The sequence below is a fragment of the Pipistrellus kuhlii genome, unplaced genomic scaffold (genome assembly GCF_014108245.1).
Source record: "Pipistrellus kuhlii isolate mPipKuh1 unplaced genomic scaffold, mPipKuh1.p scaffold_m20_p_7, whole genome shotgun sequence".
In the NCBI taxonomy this organism is placed as follows: Eukaryota; Metazoa; Chordata; class Mammalia; order Chiroptera; family Vespertilionidae; genus Pipistrellus; species Pipistrellus kuhlii.
This window is the reverse complement of record NW_023425573.1, coordinates 27,765,244-27,785,271: the sequence shown is the minus strand read 5'-3', so window position 1 is coordinate 27,785,271 and position 20,028 is coordinate 27,765,244. Positions and strand designations below refer to the sequence as shown.

General features: G+C 53.2%; 1 protein-coding gene across 11 annotated transcripts in view; it reads right to left on the bottom strand.

Moving 5' to 3' along the window:
- The window catches only part of AGAP1 (ArfGAP with GTPase domain, ankyrin repeat and PH domain 1), a 396,133-nt gene that overhangs the window by 280,422 nt on the left and 95,683 nt on the right, over positions 1–20,028 (bottom strand). Inside the window, exon 1 of one of the 11 annotated variants that reach the window (XM_036420714.2) lies at positions 2,484–3,772. The exons of 6 other annotated variants lie outside the window; for them this stretch is intronic. In XM_036420714.2, coding sequence (XP_036276607.1) covers positions 2,484–3,498 — 1,015 coding nt within the window. In that variant the 5' untranslated portion in view covers positions 3,499–3,772. Of the gene's footprint in view, positions 1–2,483; positions 3,773–20,028 lie in introns of those variants that run through there. 4 more of the 11 variants (XM_036420713.2, XM_036420710.2, XM_036420711.2 and 1 more) reach the window with 4 other exon arrangements.

The window sequence follows — 20,028 nt, the reverse complement described above, 5'->3', positions numbered from 1 at the left end:
TGCATATCCCCACCAAACTCCGGTGCAATGCGTACCCCTGGGGGTACGCGTACCACACTTTGGGAAACACTGCTCTAGAGGATAACACTCCAACAGACTTCACACCTTTAGTATTTCAAACCTACTATCTATCCATTTGAACAAAAAGGAACACCCAAGTGCCAGTGCTTTTACCTGGAATCAACAGATACAAGGGCCACCTTTTTTCTACATCCTTTGTGCTTCTCCCTCTCCCTCGCCCTTGCCCTTGCCCTCTCCCTCGATGAGGCATGCTTGTCTGGAACCCAGGTGGTAATTACTATTTTCTACAAAGCCCGTGAGAGCAAAGATCCAAGCCTACTATTAGAGGGGGCCTAGGCTGCGTGCCTCAACTTCCACTGAAAGCAAAGGGAAGTAGCAACTTTATACAAACCAAAGTAACTCGTAGGATTTTTAAGTATTTTCAGAGCATGTGGGAAAGGATGGGGTAATGGTTGGGAGTCAAACCTGGTGCCTCCTAACACAAGTTTCCCAAGGCAGGTTAAAACACAAGATGTGCAAAAACAGTTCCAGGGATATAAAGTACAGCACAGAGAACACAGTCAATACTACTGTATTAACTACGGTTGATGCCAGGTGGGTTCCAGAAGTATCCAGGGGGTCACTTTGTAAATTATATGGATGTCTGACCACTATGTTGCACACCTGAAACTAATCCTATATAATAAAGAGCTAATATGCTAATTAGACCAGACAGTGGCAGAACGACCTTCTGGATCAACCAGTGTGTATGTGTGTGTGTGTGGGGGGGGGGGGGGGGGAGCTGCGATCGATCGCCTTGCAGAGGGTGGTGGCAGCTGGGGCTGCAAGGGCCAAGTCCCTTGCATGAATTTCGTGCATCGGGCCTCTGGTATAAAATAATACTGAATATCAATTGTAATTGAGAGAGGCTTTGGGGTGAAATGTATGGGCCACACAACTGACACTGATCATTTGATAAGGCCATCATTCACCCAGCTTCACCTGCAGACAAATAACTCTTCAAGGCAAGATCCCTGGTACGTATGGACATGGATGGTGTGGATTACACGACCACATGTGGGTAAAGAATTCATGCACCATGCTTCAAATTGCTGGGAAAATAATAAAGTAACTGCTTTTTAAAAAATTCAACAAGATAAACTAATGCCAGTCTGGAAACAGGTACATTATACTATATCAAGAACAACATCAGATTTTAACACAATTGCACATTCAACTTCTTGGTTTCAAATATTCTCACATTTGGAGGCTCATCGGAAGCACATGAGAAGGTGACATTATTTGTCTTCAATTAAGAATATTGACGTCGAGAGCAGCAATTTCTTTGCATTGGCTGGTTTTACTGCACCCCCAGGCAGTCAGGTAACTGGTGACCTCCAGGAGGAAGGTGTGTTGGCAGCTGAAAGTCTCTAACCAAAGCTCCCACACCACAGCGTTTTACCAGCCTTACCTGTAGCAGCATCAGCGCTGTACTGACGGCCTATGACCTTTCATTGGGGAAATGCATGGGTGACTGCATCTTGAGATCTCTCCTAGCCCTCCCCCTCAGAGGCTCCCTGGCCCACCCTGCCTCCTCCTGCAGAGTGATGCTCAAGCATCACTCTGTGGAGAGAGGGGTCTGTGTTTTGCAGGTTCTGGAGGGTTTTAACCCTCACCCCCCCAACACTATCAGAAGCTACCGGATTCTTGTACCAGAATATTATCACACCTCCTGGGAACCTTCCCTGCAAGGTCCTAGTCAGGGGGCCTACGGGAGCAGAGGACTAAGATTTCAGGCCAGGCTTCCAGGCTGTGATTTCCCTGCCTGCATACCAGACATGGTGACCAGGAAGAGAGGCCTACATCCCTGACCAAGCACAACAGGTGCCAGCCGGCCAACAGCCGAGGCCACAGCACAGTACCCACAGCATCATCTCCAGGGAGTCCTGATGAGGACACCAGGCTTGGTGGTGGAGAAAGACATTCAACTGAGAGCAAAGCTGCTTCTCCCCACCAGGGTGCCACCTGTGCGGCAGCCTTGGCCTAAGGCCTGGCCTCCTGGAGCAGCCCATAGGTATCCCAGGTGGCAGCACGCTGCCAGCTCCCTGAGCCTGCGGGCCTAGAGGCCTGTGCCAGAGGCCTGTGCCAGCACCGCGGGAGAAAGGCACCACCTGGCAAGGTGATCTCTCCGGAGACAGGCTCACAGGGGCTTAGATCACAAGCCCTGCAAGGCGCCACCACACGCAGCTGGAAGCCAGGCCAGTCAAGAATGCCCAGACGCCGCAGAATTATTATGACTGGGGGACACTGCAGTACTGGGTTCACATCCTGCACAACCAGGTGCAGCGGTGACCGGAGATGGGGCAGATCCCTTAGAAGGCTTAGCCGCCCTCCAGGTCCAGCGCACACCGCTGAGCAGGCCCGCCGCGGGGCCCGAAGGTTCCCTCCCACCACGGCCCTCCCGCCCCGGCCGCGCTGCCCACCTCTGCGCGGGGACCCCTCGATGCTCTCGGCGCTGGAGGAGTGCGCGTCGACCGGGGCGCGTCGCAGGCTGAAGTAGCCGCGGGGCCGCAGGGCGCCGCTCCTCGGGGAGGGCCCGCCGCCGGCTGCACCGTCCCTGCGTGCGAAGATGCCGCTGAAGAAGCGCAGCAGCCGGCGCTCCGAGGCGGCGCCGGGGCCGGCGGCCGCGGCCCGCGCGCGCTCCAGCCGCTGCAGGTCGCTGTTGTCCAGCGTGCGGTTCTTGCTCTTGCTGCGCTCCCAGCGCTCCAGGTCCGAGAGCGCGTCGTTCTTGCTGAGCACCTCGCCCACGTCCAGAGTGTTGCGTTTCTCCGAGGCGGGCTGCGCGGCGGGCGCGGGCTCGGGGACCGCCACCGGGTCGGCGGCCGCGGTCTCGCCGCCCGGCGCCCAGGCGAGGCTCGCCGCCGAGCTGCTGTGGCGCCGCCCGCCGCCCGGGGCCCGTTCCCCCCGCGGGGCCTCGGGCCCGCTCCTCCAGTGCCTGAAGCTGAGGCTCCGCCGCAGGGGCGCGGCCCGGACCCCCTCCACGTCGGGGCTGCCGCCCGGCGCAGGCGGGCTGGGCTCTCGCTCCACGGCCGGGGGGCTGCCGGCCAGGCCCGCGGGCTCGGAGCCGCGTGTGCACGGCCGAAGCCGCCCGAGCTCCAGCTGCCCGGTGCTGCGGGTGCGGTAGGTACGGACGTCCCAGGCGCGCGGGGGGCCTCGGCCCTCTGGGTCCTCAGTGCCCGCCGAAGCCTCCTCTGCCTCCTCCTCCTCCTCCTCCTCCTCCTCCACCAGCCGCCCGGGCGCGTCCGGGGAGCGCCCGGGCCGGAGCTTCCGAGCGGGACGCGGGTCGGAGCCATCGGGGCCCGCGGCGGCGGCGGCCAGCTGCTCCTTCCGGACCATGGTCACGGAGATGCGGTACACGGTCTTCCTGGGGGGCGTCCCGCGCGGCATCGTGTCCGCGGGCGGGGACGCGGGCTCGCCGCTGGCGTCCAGCAGGTACATGTCGCCCGGGGCCGCAGCCGCCGCCGCGCCGCCCGCCGCCGGGGCTCCTCTGCATCCGGCGCCACCGGCCGGGACGCGCGATCGGGCGGTCGCCGGGCGAGGCGGGGCGAGCGGCCGCGCCGGGAGAGGGCCCACGCCCCCTGCTCGCCGCGAGGGCCGCGCTCAGGAGGCAGGGATGGCGCCCCCGGCGCCCGCCGGCCCCTGCGCCGCGCGGCACGAGTGCGGGGCTCCGGGTCCCAGACGCCCAGCCATGGGCCCGCGGGGCGGGTGGGCGGAGCGGCGGGAGGGCGGGCGGTCAGCAGCGGGGACGGCCTGGCCGGCAGGTGCGGCCGCGGCGCGCGGGGCCCGGGGCGGGCGGCGGCGGCGCCCGCGGCTTCATTGTCTAAGCGTGCGGCCGGCGAGCATCTTCGGGCCTTTTTTGCACAGTTCGGCGGCTCCGGAGCCTGCGCCACTCCCAGGGCCCGAGACAGGCAGGCAGCTGCGCCGCCCCGGCCTTGGGGCGGGAGGGCGGCGGTTTAAAATGGAAACGCGCTCCCGGGCGGGAGACGACGTGCAGGGACCGCGGGCCGCGCGCGCTCAGCCGGCCGCCAGGTCCCGGGAGCGCGGCGGTGGCGGCGGGAGCGCGGCTCGGCAGGCAGGCCGAAACACCGGGGTGGATCGGGCCGCACGGACCGGAGCCTCCAGGGGTCCACCTGATGCCCTGCCAGAACACTAACCTGACACCAAAACTCTGGACATGGTTGCAAAAATGGATTCTCTCTCACCCGCTACTGGTGTATGAAGTACCTCCCCTAACCACGGTGTTTGACAAGATCGTGACTCAAGTCGGAAAGACTGCTCGCTGATTCCATTTTCTTGTTATAAAAAAGGCATTTTAGGTACCCCCTAATTTTGCACAGGAACACGTGCACTCCCAGGAAGGAGAGAACAAAGAGGGGTGGTGATGGCAGCTCTCTGAGGTGGCTGTGCTTCACTCCTGGAATTTCCCAATGTGTGGGGAAAGGCTCTGGACAGGAAGGCACTTGCTACCTGGACAACAGGCAGAACACACTGGTTAAGAGCAGAAAGGAGCCTTGCCTGTCTTGGCCAGGCTTGCCCACTTCCTGGCCACCTCCATTTTTACCCCTGTAAAATGGCAATGAAGAAAATGTGCCTAAACCTGAGCACTCTTGTGAGAACTAACTTCGCTAAGAAACTGTGTGCTGGGCGCTGTGTAAGCACTAATTTACCATTAATAGGAACGCTGAGTTCCTCTTCCATCAAACCCTCCACTTGCCGCCTCGTGGCTCTATAATCGTGGATCCTGACACTACCCGGTGCAGTACAGGGTTCTAACATAGTTGGTCAGTCTTAGTTCTTCGTGATGCCTTGAAGTTTCAGAAGGAAAATGTCCTAAATACAATTCCCACCAATCAGACCAGAGGCTTCGCGGCCTTCTCTGGGCAAGGACATGCCAAAGGTGGTGCAGGGGTTGTTTCTAGGGACAGTGCTCCTGCCAGGTGGTCCTCCGGGTGCCAGGACCGTCTGCAGGAGCTGCCTGCCCCTCCTCTCATCAGTCATGAGTATGGGGCACCTGACATGCTCACAGCACTGAAAGAACAGAGGTGGGTCCTGAGGGCTCTTAGGAAGGAGGGTATGACCTGGGAAACCTGGGTTTCACCTCAGAGTGAAATGAAATGTTCTAATTTAATGAGATAAATCAGAAAGACTTCGAGTTGATTCAATTTATTTACTTAAAAGGGCAGGGAGAATACTCTGTACGACACCTAATGATGGGTACGTGCCATTATGCATTTGTCCAAACCCACAGAATGTACACCACCAAGAGTGAACCCCAGCCCTTGCTGGTTTGGCTCGGTGGATAGAGTGTCGGCCTGCAGATTGAAGAGCCTTGGGTTCGTTTCTGGGCAGGGACACATGCCTGGGTTGTGGGCTCAATCCCCAGTAGGGGGCATGCAGGCAATATGATTCTCTCTCATCACTGATGTTTCTATCTCTCTTCCCCTCTACCTTCCTCTCTGAAATAAAAACGTATTTAAAAAAAAAAAAGAGTAAGCCCTAATGTACCCTCTGGGCTCTGGGTGATTGTGAGGGGTCCCTGTAGGTTCATCCACTGTAACAAATGCAGCACTCTGGAGGAGGGTGTTGGTGATGGAGGAGGCCATGTATGTGTGGAGGCCGGGGGTCTATGGGAAATCTGTGTAACTTTGTGCAGTATTGCTCTTAAAAATAAAGTCTGTTAAAAACACACACCACAACACTCTAAAGCACATCTGACCACCCTCAGTGGCTGTACCTCAACAATATGATTCCTACCCATAGGGTCTTAGGCTCTGTCCACCAGCTTCCAGCACCCAAAGTTCGGGAGAAATGCCTCTAACATGTCCTCAATGCAAAATGGGGGCCCTGGGACAGAGGGGTCTTACCTTTTAAGCTTCAATAAAAAGCCCTCTTTGTTTAGACCCAAGAACCACCAACTTCAAGAGTAAGAGCCAGGCAGAACGAGGTTTCTAGGGCCCATCAAGTTAGGGGGATGCAGAGGCCCAGAGAGGGTGGGCATCTTCCCCCAGGATGCACAGCTAGCTATTTGCTGACACACTGTCTGTACCTATTCCCATGCTACAATGTCATTTCTGTGGTCTCAGTAAGTGTCAGAGTTCTGCCTTCTTGGCAATGAAGAGAGGAACAAATGTGTGACTATTATTGAACTTGATACTAATGAAACAAATGAGACTTAAGCATCTCAGTAAGCTTTCATTTATTTACTCATTCTTCTGTTTGTTCATTTGTTTATTATTGCAACACTGAGCATTAAGAAGGCAGGGCCTGTGTCCCTAAAGAATTCACAAATTCATGAAAAATGATGCAGTTTCAAGGCCAAGTGATTTAACATGAAAAAAACAGAGAGGAGGACATCAAATCGGTGAGGATACAGTACCCGGCACTCTTTCTAATAGGCGAGCACCACTAAGATTGGCAAAAGCCATGTTACAACGGCAGCTGTATGGACTTAAAGGCCAACCCAGTTTGTAAGCAGAAAAACTGGTGCTCAGCAATTCTAGAGGCAGGAGAGGCGGGGAGCTCTGTGAGGGGCAATGGTGGAACCAAAATTAAGAGTTCCCACATGCCCTGGGACCCATTCCCACTAGTTTAAATTTCAAGTATTGAGATCATTTTAATATGAAATTAGTTGGCCCATAGCAAGATATATAATACATCTTCTTATCTGAGTCATTCAGGGCCCAAGGTAAAAAAATAAAATAGTATTCCTTCAGAGCCCAAATAATGAACCACTGGTAGCTGGTAGTGTCTTCCAATTAGTACTGGTTGTCTAAAATCCAGCCCAGGTTTTGCACTTAGCCGTAGGAGGATGCAGCCTGCAGAGTAGGAGATTCCATTCCATCCACCTTAGATGACACCGAATCTTAGAAGACACTGGAGGAGTGAACCTCTTTCAGCCACAGCCCAATGTGTCTGGCCACTACTTTTCAGTGTCTTCCATCTTGCAAAGGAGCACTGATTTTTCTCCCCCAGTCGTAATAATTTCACATTACACCTTAGTGTCTAGACTGATTATGCTGGAGAACCGCCTCTCCCTACTGCCCTGGATGCATGGGCTCTTCCGATGCACAGAATCAGAGGCTCAGACAGAACCTGTCACTCCAAATCCCCTTTATGCAGCCAGACCTGCCTTTAAATATAAATAATCCTACTATGTATGTTCAGACGGTATTATGCTTTATTTCCCTGCTGCCTTTTAAATGGGACCCTCTAGACTTTCTAATTTTTCCACGCGGTGGAATATATCACCATTTGGGGGGGGGGGGGCGGGGGGGGGGACCCTGTAGTTGGTCTCCCTGCTTCATTCACACCAGAGAGCAGGTGGGCAGACCTCAGTGCTGCTGGGACCCCATGGTGGAGGGGAGGAAGGACTGCAGAGAGGCCCAGGGCAGGGATCAGCCCTGTCTCCACCCCTTCACCACCCTGGCAGCTGGCTTCGCTCTCCCAGTTCCAAGTTTATGAGATCCTTTGGCCACCCTTCCATGACTTCCCTGTTCTGGGCCATTTCTAACTGCCTATAAATTAAACGCCCTGCACAAGAATGCTATTTCACAAGTGTTACTAGAGCTGATAAGCCTTACTTAAAGGAAACCACGGGTAGTCAGCAGAGTCAAATGCAACTCAACCTGACTTTCCCAGTAACAGATCTCGCCGGTTATTAATCAAGCTTGCAGTATTAGCAGAACCCAGTCTGTGGGCAACAGAGAGCTGCCAACCAGGGGCTTTGCCCTGGTCCCTGCAGGTCCATTCAGGAACCAGCAAAGAGCCTCTTCTCCAGGTCAGGGCCCCGGGAAAGGTTATGTTTCTGCATTGGGATGACTGACAGATGCTGTAAGAAGCAAAAAGAGCCTTTGCCGGTGTGCTTAATGGTTAGAGCATCAGCCCATTCACCCAGCCCAAAGGGCATGTGCATGAGGCAACCAATCAGCATGTCTCTCTCACATCAATGTTTCTCTCTCTCTCCCTCCCTTCTACTCTATCTAAAAGTTAATGGGAAAAAATCCTCAGGTAAGGATTTTTTAAAAAGAAAAAAAAAAGATATTTATGTTTCACGAGCAGTTTCATGTGTTACCTCTTGGCATGAGACTCAGTTGGATCATTTCAGGAGGAAAGTTTTCTGAGCTCAGCTCTGCAGACCGACAGCCCTCCTGCACTCACCCCTGCCTGGGCGGAACTCATAGGGGGTGTGTTTTTCTCCTTTCACAAACTGGAAGCCACAAGTGGAAGAGTAGACGAGGAAAGGACTTGACCCCAGTCTCTGAGTCACAGGAGGACAAGTGTGGGTCTCAGGCCAGGACATGCTGATCCAGCAGGAAGGAACGCTGGGAGGTCCTCTGAGCACCCACATCCCGCCTCCTTTTCCTCCAGGACGGCCGTGCGGTCTCCACCCAAGGGGCCACGGGGCTGGGTGTCGTGTACAGACACACCAACACCACCCTCCACACCTTCCCCATTCTAACAGCAGGCCCCACCGCGTGCTCTAGGCGCAAGTGAGACTAACAGCAGGTCAGCACTCTTTGTCAAAACCCAATCTGGGCTGACCTAGTTTAGAAGAAAGAAAACACTTCCTGTCCAAAGGCATCCCTGGATCTGAGGATCAGGCAGTTGTGCAGAGAGGCCAGGGGTGCTGGGTGAGTGCGGGTGAGGTGGGCATCGAGGGAATCAAAGATCCACCCGCAGCGGTACCTGGCGGCCAGCTCAGTCTCCCGCCCACAACGGGCATCTCTGGGCTGTCTTCCCAGGGATTCCTAGAGGACAGACAGCTCTACGAGGTGCTGACCATCGTGCACCCTGAGTGGGGCAGTGGCGTGGCGCTCACACGGTCCTCACAGAGGCCTTCACCCGCCGGACCGATGGATGGGGAATGCTGCCCTAGCAGTCAATGGACTGGCAATATTTCAGCAAGAGGCCCGCCTCCCTGGACAGTCTTCCCTTGTCCCTTCCCTTCTCACACCAGGGAGAGAGTGGTGTGAACTGCCCTGACCCCGCCCAGAGCACCCTGCGCAATGACAGGGTGCTGGGGTGGGGGTGGGGCAGTGGTCACAAATAAACAACACCTAGGAAACAGTGTTACGTGAAAAAAGAGATAGGTAAGAGGCAGACAGAGAATTATTATTTCTCACCAAAATACTCAAAAATGTCTTCAGAAAGGGAGGTGGGACTCGGCCTTCAACCAGAACAAGGCATCTCTACCTCACGCTGTGGACATGCTAAGCTGGATCACTCCTTGTCAGGGGGTTGTTCTGCTTCAAAAATGTGTGGTCGTTGCCAAATAGCTGGGGGGGAGGAGGCTGGGGGCGGGGGGGGGGGGGGAAAGGGGGATGCCACCGGTAGAGATGCACTACTTCAAAGGGACAGGCAAGACACCCGTGGAAAGGGGTAAGTGGTTCCCTCGTCCTTACATTAACTTTCCTCTTCTCCATTTTTTAGTGCAACCATTCCTTGAATCCCTGACTCTGAATATGTTCATAAAAAGGTCTTCCAGTGAAAAGAGGAGCCATTATTTCCAGGAATCCCTCCCAAACAGGAAGAACAGCTATCGTGATAGCTGAGAACGCTGTGGGTCCTCACTCTATGACAGACACATCACCAATGACATATGGTAGAAGCGCCTCATGAACATGATTAAAATGCTGGAAGGAAAAAAAAAGTTTTGCCAACATTAAATCTTTAAAATCTAAAGCAGCATATTACCTTTAACTGGAAAATGTCCTATGCAAGGTGCATGAAGGTTTTGAGCATGAGCCCCCTGTGGAGGAGACAAAGCACCAAGAACACCTGTGACCTCAGCTAAGCTCGCTGGGTCTCCCTCCAGGAGCCCCTGCAGGGACCTGGGCTCCGGTATAGACAGGCCAATGGACCCAGGGCTGGAGCTGCCTCTCACACCATCCCCTCCCATGTCACTCCTGCACTAGGTCAGGGGCATAACTCCATCCTCTGCAAATGTAAACAGCCATGGAAATTACTGCAAGCTAGGGTTTAACAAAATCCATCTACCTATATAAAATCATACTATGCTAATTGTCCACTCAGGAGTTTGATTTCTTGCTATGACGTGCGCTGACCACCAGGGGGCGGGGCAGGCAACCAGTGGCAGCGGCAGGTTGCTGAGGGAATGAGGGAAGGAGGCAGCCGAGAGGCGCGGGGACACCAGGCATGGGGACCCTACCCTGCACGAATTTCGTGCACCAGGCCTCTAGTTTTCAGATAAAGAAGCTGACTGCGTGGGAGCCACCTGGCAAGGCCACACAGTGGAGAGATTCCAGCCCAGTGTTCTTCCCTGCACACACCTGGTACAGCAAGCCCGTAGGAAGCATCTACACCCATACTGAAACTTCATAATCCACTTAAGTATGCCAATGAGAAGTCTTTATTTTTAAAAAATATGTTTTATTTCAGAGAGGAAAGGAGAGGGAGACAGAGAGAGAAACATCAGGGATGTAAGATAATCATTAACTGCTTCCTGCATGCCCCAAACCAGGGATTGAGCCCACAACCTGGGCACGTGCCCTGACAGAGAATTGAATTGTGACCTCCTGGTTCATAGGTTGACGCTCAACCACTGAGCATCAACCACTCCAGCTGGGCAGGAGTCTTAATTTTTTTTGTGTGTGTGTGTCAGTTATGAGTAGTTCCTCACTCCCAAACAAAGGAAAATGTCAGCAATTTCTTGGCGGCCTTTGACCTTTCTTGCTAAGTGTCAGACAAAGGTGCCTGAAGATAAAGCTAAAGCCAAATCTATAAGCCATCCCATTACTGGAACAAAACGAACTGCCTGCGGTCCTCTCCTCTCTCCCATCCGCCCCAGCTCTCTGCGGAGATTCGGCTGAGGAGTCAGAGGGATTTAATCGAGGGCAACACACACTTTGCACCTGTCCCTTGGACAGCTGCAGGGAAGCTCTGGAATCTGTGTGGAGGAAAACCAAGAAATTCCTACCCGTGGCCTAAGCTCCCCGGTCTGTGAGGGCAGGCAGGACCGACCTGATCACATTTTCCTCGCCGGGACCCACAAGAAGGGCCGCCTCTAATGACAACATCTGCAGGAGCGTCGTCCAGACACTCGAACATCAAAACACAGGGAAGAGTCTGCCCGGCCCCTCAGAGCAGGCCTGGAGCCCCACTTCCGACACTGCCAATTAAACGTGTGTGACATCTGGTGTTTACCAGGCTTGTCTCCAGAGTCACTCACCCCAAAGATTTGCCAAGTCCTGGATTTCTATGGAAAGAGAAATCGAGGTCACAAAGAATGCCCTGGGAACGGGGATCAGTACTGTGACAAAAGTCACCATCAAGAAGCCAACGGATGTAGAATCTGTAACCATTACCATCTGGCATGCCCTTCAGCCTCTACCAGTTACCACCTCCACGTCACATTAGGGGTTGACTGCAGAGGTATCTGGGATTCTATTTGTGCCCAGAGGACTTGATGGTTTGATACGTTTTTCTCTAAATGTCGAAAAGAATATGACTAAGGTGCCTGTTCAAAGACCAAGTCCTTCCACCGCCGCCCCTCTCACCCCCACCCCAATCAGGTGACCACTGTCACCCGCTCGGGGTCCCAGGCTCAGAGGATAACCGCGCAGTGGCTGGTGGCTTCCTACTTCACTCGGTAGTTACAATCTGCGTTAGAATCTGGGGGGACAGGGGAAGTGGGTCACAGGGATCAGATCTGACACAGTAGAGAGGAATAAAACATGGTGTCTTATCAGCAACCAGCCTGCAGCGAGCAGGGGAGGCGTCCCTGCAGGGGAAAGATGCTGGGTGGACACACACACAGAGGCGGGGCGGTTACGGGGCTCCTTCCCCTGGCCATGACGTTCTGCTCTGCTTGCCTCCTTTAAAAGCCTCACCACCACCATCAGAATCGTCCATGGAGGAAGTGGGGTGATAGACACATTTGCCATGGCCAATTTCCCCTCTTCAGTCTTTACTCCTCTCCAATGCCATCTCTGTCCCGGGGAGGGATCTGGCTGGTGACAAACCAGCACCAGACTTCCCGGGTCTGGAAAGAAGGTTAATGAGCCTCATCCTTCCAGCTCTGGGAACTACCGTCCATGAGTCAGTCCCATAACCATCTAAGACATTACGAGTTGTCCTGGCAGGGAGTGAACACAGAGCCGGGATTCACGTAACACCCCCTGAGCCTCCTGCTTCCTGCTGCCACCCCCTCACAGCCACTCCACCCAGAGGGGTGCTCAGCATCCATAGGGACCCAGGTCACCTGCCTCCTCAGCTCCAGGGGTCTTTCCCTTCCTTGTGCTTCTAGGGCTTCCTCCCATGGCGATGCCCTTGACTTGTCTATTCCGCAATCTAGGGCTCCAACCACCCCCTCTCTGCCCACAACTTTCCACCCTGGCCATCCTTGCTGCCCAGACCCCACTACACCTGTCAGGAGACCCGTTTCACACATCCTCTCCTTCCCAATCTTTTGGGTGCATCCCCCCAGCAAGAGGCATGACACTGTCTACTCCAGCCACTACTCTGCAGGCCCCTGCTGTCTCTGAGACCACCTGGGCTCCCCGTCCCCCCAACTCCAGACCAACGGTCAGGTGCTCCTCAGAATGTGTCCATAGACCAGCAGCACCAGCTGGGACCTGGCCCCTGACCGGCCCTCCACACCTTCAGAAAACTGTGGGAGGCCCCCCAGTCTACTTCATGAGGCCCACCTGAGGGGCTGGGCGCTGGTACCCTGCAGATCCACTGCAGCCCTGGTGTAGACCTAACCAGCTACCCAAGCTTGCTGCCTTCCCTGAGAACATCACAGCAAAGATGCGTTCAGCTCGGCTTCACTGTGGCCTCCGACCACACCATCTCCTCTGCTCGCAGTTGGCAAACACACCTGGTACCATCAGTCACCATCATTTCTCCCTGGGCCAGCACAGAAAAACACTCAATTACCTTCTATTTAATGCTACAAACAACAACAACAAACAGAAGCAGAAGCCTCCATCTGCATGCCCTTCAGCCTCTACCAGTCACCTCCCAACAGCCCGAACTCCTCCCTCCACTGCCCATCCTCTTTATCCTTCTCTGGGTTACCAGAGCAAACAGGGCACAGTTCTGCTCAGATGCCCTGTCACTCCTTCAAGGGCATCCCAGGCCCCGCCCACCCACTGCAGGTAGTGGCCAAGAAGCTGGGCTCCACTGCAGGCCACGGTGATTCCAGCCCTGTGTGACCTTGGGGAAACGGCCCGAGTCTCTGTGACCAGGCTCACATGGGCAGTAAGGTGATGACAATACAGGGAAGAGGTGACAATCAAATGTGACGATGTAGCAGGGCAGAATACAGGGTTGGATGTGGAATCAGTAACCATTACCATCTACATAAAGCTCGGCAACTTTAGAAAGAAAGGCGATGGTGTACACGAGCATTTGCCCCAGTGCTCAGAACTGGTGCTCAGAACCAATGTGCGTTGTCTGCTGCGCCCTGGATGCTTCTCTCCCTCACATCAGTCCCGAGCTCACCATACCCAACCTCACCGCCGCCTCCTGCTGGCGACTGACGGCAGGACCAGCTAATCCTACTCATCACAGGAGCCTGGGCTCCGGAGCGCCCCCCTCCCCACACACACACCTGTGCACGCTTGAGAGCACCCCTTATCAGTGTCAGTCACCTTGTTTTACTGACCTGACACCTGTAATTTACATAGCCTCCAGAAGACCAGGGTCCTTGACACAGGACCCAACTTTATCTCTAAATCCCAGCCTTGTCTGGGCGCTGCTTAATAAATACTGCTTGATGGTTAGCGCTGTCAATCCCAGGGGCTGGTGGACATTAATTCTGAAAGTGCTCAGCAGGGCCTGGGTCAAGTTGCAAATAACAGCAGAGGTCTGCTGACTCGCTTGACCCGCCCCTTTAACACCCTGTTTACAAGGCTACACCACAGCGTCCCCTCCCCCCACTCCTTCCCCCTCAAGTGTATCTATGAAGCTCCAAAGATTAGGGAAAGACAGCAAAGAGAGTGATTCATTTCTTCCCTAACCACAAAAAGAAAAAAAATAAAGCTGATCTTGGGTGGCCACCTCTGAGAACATGCCCTTCCCTCCCCAGTGACGGGGAAGGCGGAAGGCGGGCCTCCGCTGGAGCCTTTCACAGATGTTTGTCAGTTCTTCCCTCTTCTTCCCCAAATGCCTGTGAGGGTGAGGCAGGTGCTATTATAATCCCTATTTTATGCCTGGAAAGCAAGTCACAGGAAAGTTGAAAAGGTGCCCAACCTCACAGCAATCTTTGTGCCGCCTCCTCCTCCAACCTCCCCAACCTTACTCCACTCTCAGGAAAGCAGGGACCTGACCAAGGGGAGCCCTGAGGAGTAGGCAAAGGGCGGCTGGCCTGGGGGAGCCATGAAAAGGCTTTGCAAAAGAGAGCCAGGGTTCTGCTCTCCACTCAGCTTCTGACCCGGTGCGGGGAGAGAAAGGGGAAGGGGAAGGAAAAGATGGAAGCCAGGTGGTAAGGATTTGGGAAGCAGGTAGGCAGATGTGGTGGTTCAACACACAAGTGCTCCTCACCTAAATCCCCAAGAATGGGGTGCTGGAAGCTCAAGGCACATTGGGGTCGAACAGGCTCCCATTGCATTTGAATCTCCAGGGACAATGCCAAACTCACTCCTGAGACTCCACTTCCCTTCTAGAGTTTCCTGGAAAGGCTGAGCAAAACCCTCAGCCCCCTCTCCTCCCAGCCGAGCCCTCGCCTCTCCACAGACTTCACAGGCTGCAGGCTGGCTTCTTCCTCCTCCTGCGACTCCAGGGCAGGCCTCCCTGAAAGCCTAATGGCCCCACATGGCCCCACCCACTGCCCAATCTAACAGTAACCTGTCCCCTCCAGAGAGCCCTGAGCCCCCGGGAGCCCTCTCCTGCCTCAGCCTGCCCCACCCAGGGTCTTCCCAGCATCCCGACACTTCTCCACCCAAGACCTTGACCTTAACCCTGAAAGGGAGAAGGAAAGACAATCCACTGTAACCCTCCTTTCCTAAGACGGAAATACTTATAAAGTCATACATTCTTATCCTCAGACACATTCCAGATACAATTCCATCAGTACTAGTGCCTGGGCATTAGGAAAACCACACATTTCTGAGAAGACAACCCTCACAGGGTGTTGTTAGCAGTGTTATTTCTGAAGCAAAATCTCATTTGTAGCAAGACACTTTGCTAATAGAAAAAGGAGGTGTTCAGGCCTAGTGGGTTTGGCTCAGTAGAGTGTCGGCCTGTAGACTGAAGGGTCCCAGGTTCGATTCCAGACAGGTTGGGGGGTCATACAGGAGGCAACCAATCAATGATTCTCTCTAATTACTGATGTTTCTATCTCTCCCTCTCCCTTCCTTTCTGAAATCAACAAAAATCCTATAAAGAGACAATATGCAAATTGACTCACACCCTCCCACAAGATGGCCACCCCCATGTGGTCACACAAGATGACTGGCAGGGAAGGTAGTTGTGGGATTCGGCCCAAACCGGCAGTCAGACATCCCCCAAGGAGTCCCAGATTGAAGAAGGTGCAGACTGGGCTGACGGATATGTGCCCCTTCCCGCTCCCCCCAGTACACAAATTTCATGCACCGGACCTCTAGTATATTTATAAAAAAGAAAAAGGAGGTATTCAAAAACATTTTACAAAAGGGGTAAAGTGTAAAGGAAAAATTTCCATTAATACTGAACCAGCTACCGAAGTTGTGATGACCTTGACTATCCAGACAAATATGTTAAAGTTCATACTAGTAACTTTGTTTGAAACCCAGAAGGGGCTGCTGTAACAATCCCTCAGACCGAGGGGTTTCAATAACAGAATTTACTGTTTCACAGTTCCGGGGTTAGAAGTCTGAGATCGAGGTGTGGGCAGACCTGGATTCTTCCAAGGCCTCTCCCCGTGGCTTGTAGATGTCCTCTTCTCCCCGGATCCTCACGGGGTCTTCCCACAGTGCCTGCCCGTGTCTTAATCTCCCCTTCTTCTAGGGACACCAGTCATCCAGGTCAGGGTCCTTCCCAGCGATCTCAGTTAACCCAATGGCCTCTGTAAACACCTGTCTCCCAGAACAGTGCCATCCTGAGACACGGGGGCTAGGACTCCCACATACGAGTTCAGGAGGAATACAATTCAGCTCAATCAGATGCCATCGTGACTAGCAAATAATAGCCACCATTCTTAAAGTAAGGGGAGGGGTTCAATGGGTGACAGTCATGTCTGGATTTACAAAAGGCATTGTTCTCAGTGAAAACCTAAAGCAGCCGGACATCAACCAGGCCCTGCGAGGCACAGCTGGGCTCCTGGTGTCCTAATGGAGTACCGGTTACCAGCAGGTGACAAAGGAAGGCCTGAGAGAAGAGCTCCCACAGGAGGACGCAGAGTCCCCACCCTCAGTGTCAAGGCCATCCTGTCTGGGAAGCTAGGGAGAGTAAGACACGGTGGGATGGATTACCCTGGACTCTGTCCCACCTTTCCATGGAATCCGTTGAGGGATGCATTTCTCGCGCAAACAGAATCCGTGTACTTGAAGTCAGCAATTTCAACCCAAGGCTCCCCACTCCAAACTGTGTGAATGCTGCTTCTCCCGTGAGCTGTCAAGACCGTATCCCTAACTTCACAGAAGTCAAGACTTGTTGTATAAGATTCTATTGTTCTTGACACTTTTGCTTTAATGTACCCATAACGCACATATATCATGACCACTCTGCAAAAGAGGTGTTCTTCAAACCCGGAAGTCCATTTCCAACTAAATGACAGCAATATCCTCGGTGTCCCTCTCCCCCATCCCCAGGCCAGTGGGAGTGGACCACAGTCTTAAGGCAAGCTCATCCCTCCAGCTCTCTCTCTCTCATCACTTATTGGAATTCTCAAAGTTGCAAAGGCGTGGCCTCACTCTGCATCACCCTCCCTTTTCCACCAATCTCTGGATCTTATTCCATCAGAACACCCTACCCCAAGCATCCAGATAAAAATGCAGTAGGGGGATGGGAATTGGGGGGAGGGCCTTTGAAATCTCCACTGAACAGGTTAAGCATGAATAAATCATACTTTTGTAATGTGTTATTTCTATGTATATGGTCCTGCAGGTGGCATCCCCACAAAGTAAGGCGTCCAGCTCCAAGGTGACTCGAAAAGCAGTACAGGAGCCACCTGCTCCTTCACATGCACACCCTCTCTGCTTCAACCCGACGCACCACAGCCCCGCCTCAGAAACAAGGCAGCTGTTATTAGGCAGTGTTTCCCAAACTTCTCTCATGATGAGCATCACCTGGTGGAGTTGTTAAACTACAGATTCCTGAATCCCAACTAAGAAGTGCTAAACTAAGACAGAGCACTAATTAAGTATACAATTTTACCTATATGTTCCCAAAAATTCTAGTTTAGCACTTCTTAGTTGGGATTCAGGAATCTGTAGTTTAACAACTCCACCAGGTGATGCTCATCATGAGAGAAGTTTGGGAAACACGGTTAGGTATCAGAGAAACGCTCTCGGCCCGGGTGTTACCTCCACCACTTTCACTTTGGAAACTGGGGGAGGGGAGTACAACCCTGTAAAGGCACGTAAAGGGAAAGTAACAGAGAAGTGAGACCCTGATGTGACCACGGGTGGGAAGCCCCGGATGCGCAGGCATAATGCTGCGACTCTGAAACAGGTCCCGGGGCCTCATTAGCATTCAACTCACCCAGCAACTAATTCAAGACATCACTTCGCACTTCTACACCGACTGAGGTTCTCACCCACTCGGTTTATTAATACACACCTGACAAATGCGTGTGTCACAACAGCGAAGCATAATCTCCAAAAAGAAGAAAGTGCTTTAGGGTCAAAGACAGGGACCCTGTCTTCCCGCTTCTGTACACATAGTCAATGCCACATTCTCAATACCGGCGTGAATGCATTCCCAAAGCACATGTCTGCTTTTAGGTCTATGCTGACCTTGCAGGAAACAGCGAGTGTTTCTGTTAGCACACACCTCAAGAAAAAAAAGAAGAGAAGCCGGGGGCGCTCAGGGTAGGGGAAATTAATACTCTTCATTCACGAAAGAACTTTGTTTGAAATGATAGGTTTCAATCTGAAAGTCATTTTATTCCCAAGTGCACTGGGCTTCCCATGTGAATGCAATCGTAGTGGCAAAGACACTGCACGCTGGCACTGAAACACACTGCTTACACCTTATAATTGTTTAACTGTGGTCAAAGGTGTCCAGGAGGGCAATTCAGACATTCTGATAGAATAGGCTGAATATTCATTCTCATTCTAATCTTCTGGAGCCCATCTGCCTCCAGGAAGATAAAGCTGAGACTCGTGACGGACACTTTTCAGATGGCATTATCATCAAGCACTGTCACGAGGAGGGAACAGAAGAGAAGGTCGTCAAAAGTCCCCGTGAGTCAAGATTAGAGCAAGCCAGTTTAAGGACTAGCCAGGGGATCAACTGCCTACCAGCATCGAGATCGTGTCACTTCCAATGTGTCAGCATCCTGAGACCACTTCATCTCCACTAAACCCACACAAGGTCCTTGAGGATGACCTTCAAGTGGGGAAACCACCCTGTACTCCTGTCCTGTGTGGGGACAGTGATGTACCCATTAAAACTCTTCTTGTCATCAACTCGGCCAACTCTGTACGTGACAGAGACTCCGATGCCCCTTTTTGAACCCATCACGCGTTAAAATACTCAATTGGAAAATCTGCTTCCTTCATCTCACTATTGCAGTTGCACAGCTAAGCAACCTCAGCTGTCCAGGAAATACCACCACAATGAACACATCACTGGGCAGAGAAGAAGCAATTCACGTTCCTGTCACATTTCACATGTTGCAAAGAGACGGAGGGGAGTGTGCGTTGCACTAAATATTCAGTTATGATTAAAACCCCTCCGCTGCCTTTTATCACTCATCACACTACAGCCCAGAATAAGCAGCGAAGAACACTGATGACAATCTTCGCTGGGCAGCCGTCAGGCTTCTCCTCGGGCCCTTTATCTTACTCTCTAACACGGACGTGCGTCGCTTTACACGAGAAAGGCTATGTTTATTTTCATACTTGGGTGTAGGCTCGCTTTTCGACAATTTTGTTGACGCTCTGAGCAAACTAGAAACGGTTCTTAAAACCTATCTTTCTGCCTATCTCGTGGTCTGCTGGAGCCTTTAAATCCTTCTTGGAGAGTTTCCCCTTTACTAACTTAATCCATCAAAGAGTGAACAAAGTTGGGGTAATCCGGAAGAAGAGCCCAGTGATCTATACCCTTTTCCCTTAAGTAGCAGCAAGGGTGACCCACAGGGCAGCTGGGTCTTATGTCCTTTTCACAGAGGAGAAAACAGGCTTCGAGAGGCCATGTGACTTGCCCAAGGCTGGTGAGCTGCTGAGCAAAGCCAGGCTGTTCCTGGTCGGTGGGGAATGGATACATCTTTCCCACTTCCGTTCCTCCCAAGTGCTGAGCCCTCTTCCCTGCGGCTTTGGGATGGGTGGGGCCGTGTTCACATGCACACGCCTCCCCCAGCCTCCAGGAGAGCGCTGATCTCTGAAGGTGTAATCCATGTTGTCACCACACACATGTGTGACCAGGTAACCTGCTTAGGGCAGTTCCTCGGGATTGAGTGAACCAGCCAGGAGAGTGTAGGAGACGGGATCTCAGAGACCCAGGAATCCAAGGGAGGCCTTGGCTGGGAGGGCAGAGCCTTAGTCTGTGATGGACAGAGGCCGGAGGGTGACCAGATGGCCTGGGTGATGCCCCACAGGTTGGATGGGCTGCTCTTAAAGGGACAAGCTGATGCCTGTCAATCAGGGAGCTTATCACCGATCCCTCCCTGTACCATTTGGGAAGCCCGTCAGCTGGTCTCTTGCCCGGTCCAGGTATGTTTTAAAAGGGAGGTAAATGGACCGCCTTAGTACCCACAGGGAGCATCATTCTCTATTTCTCTCCCAATTAAACAACCATTACAAAACCGAGTTCCAAAAACAAGGTGCCCAAACCATAGCGTCTTCTACTAGAAGACTCTGTGAT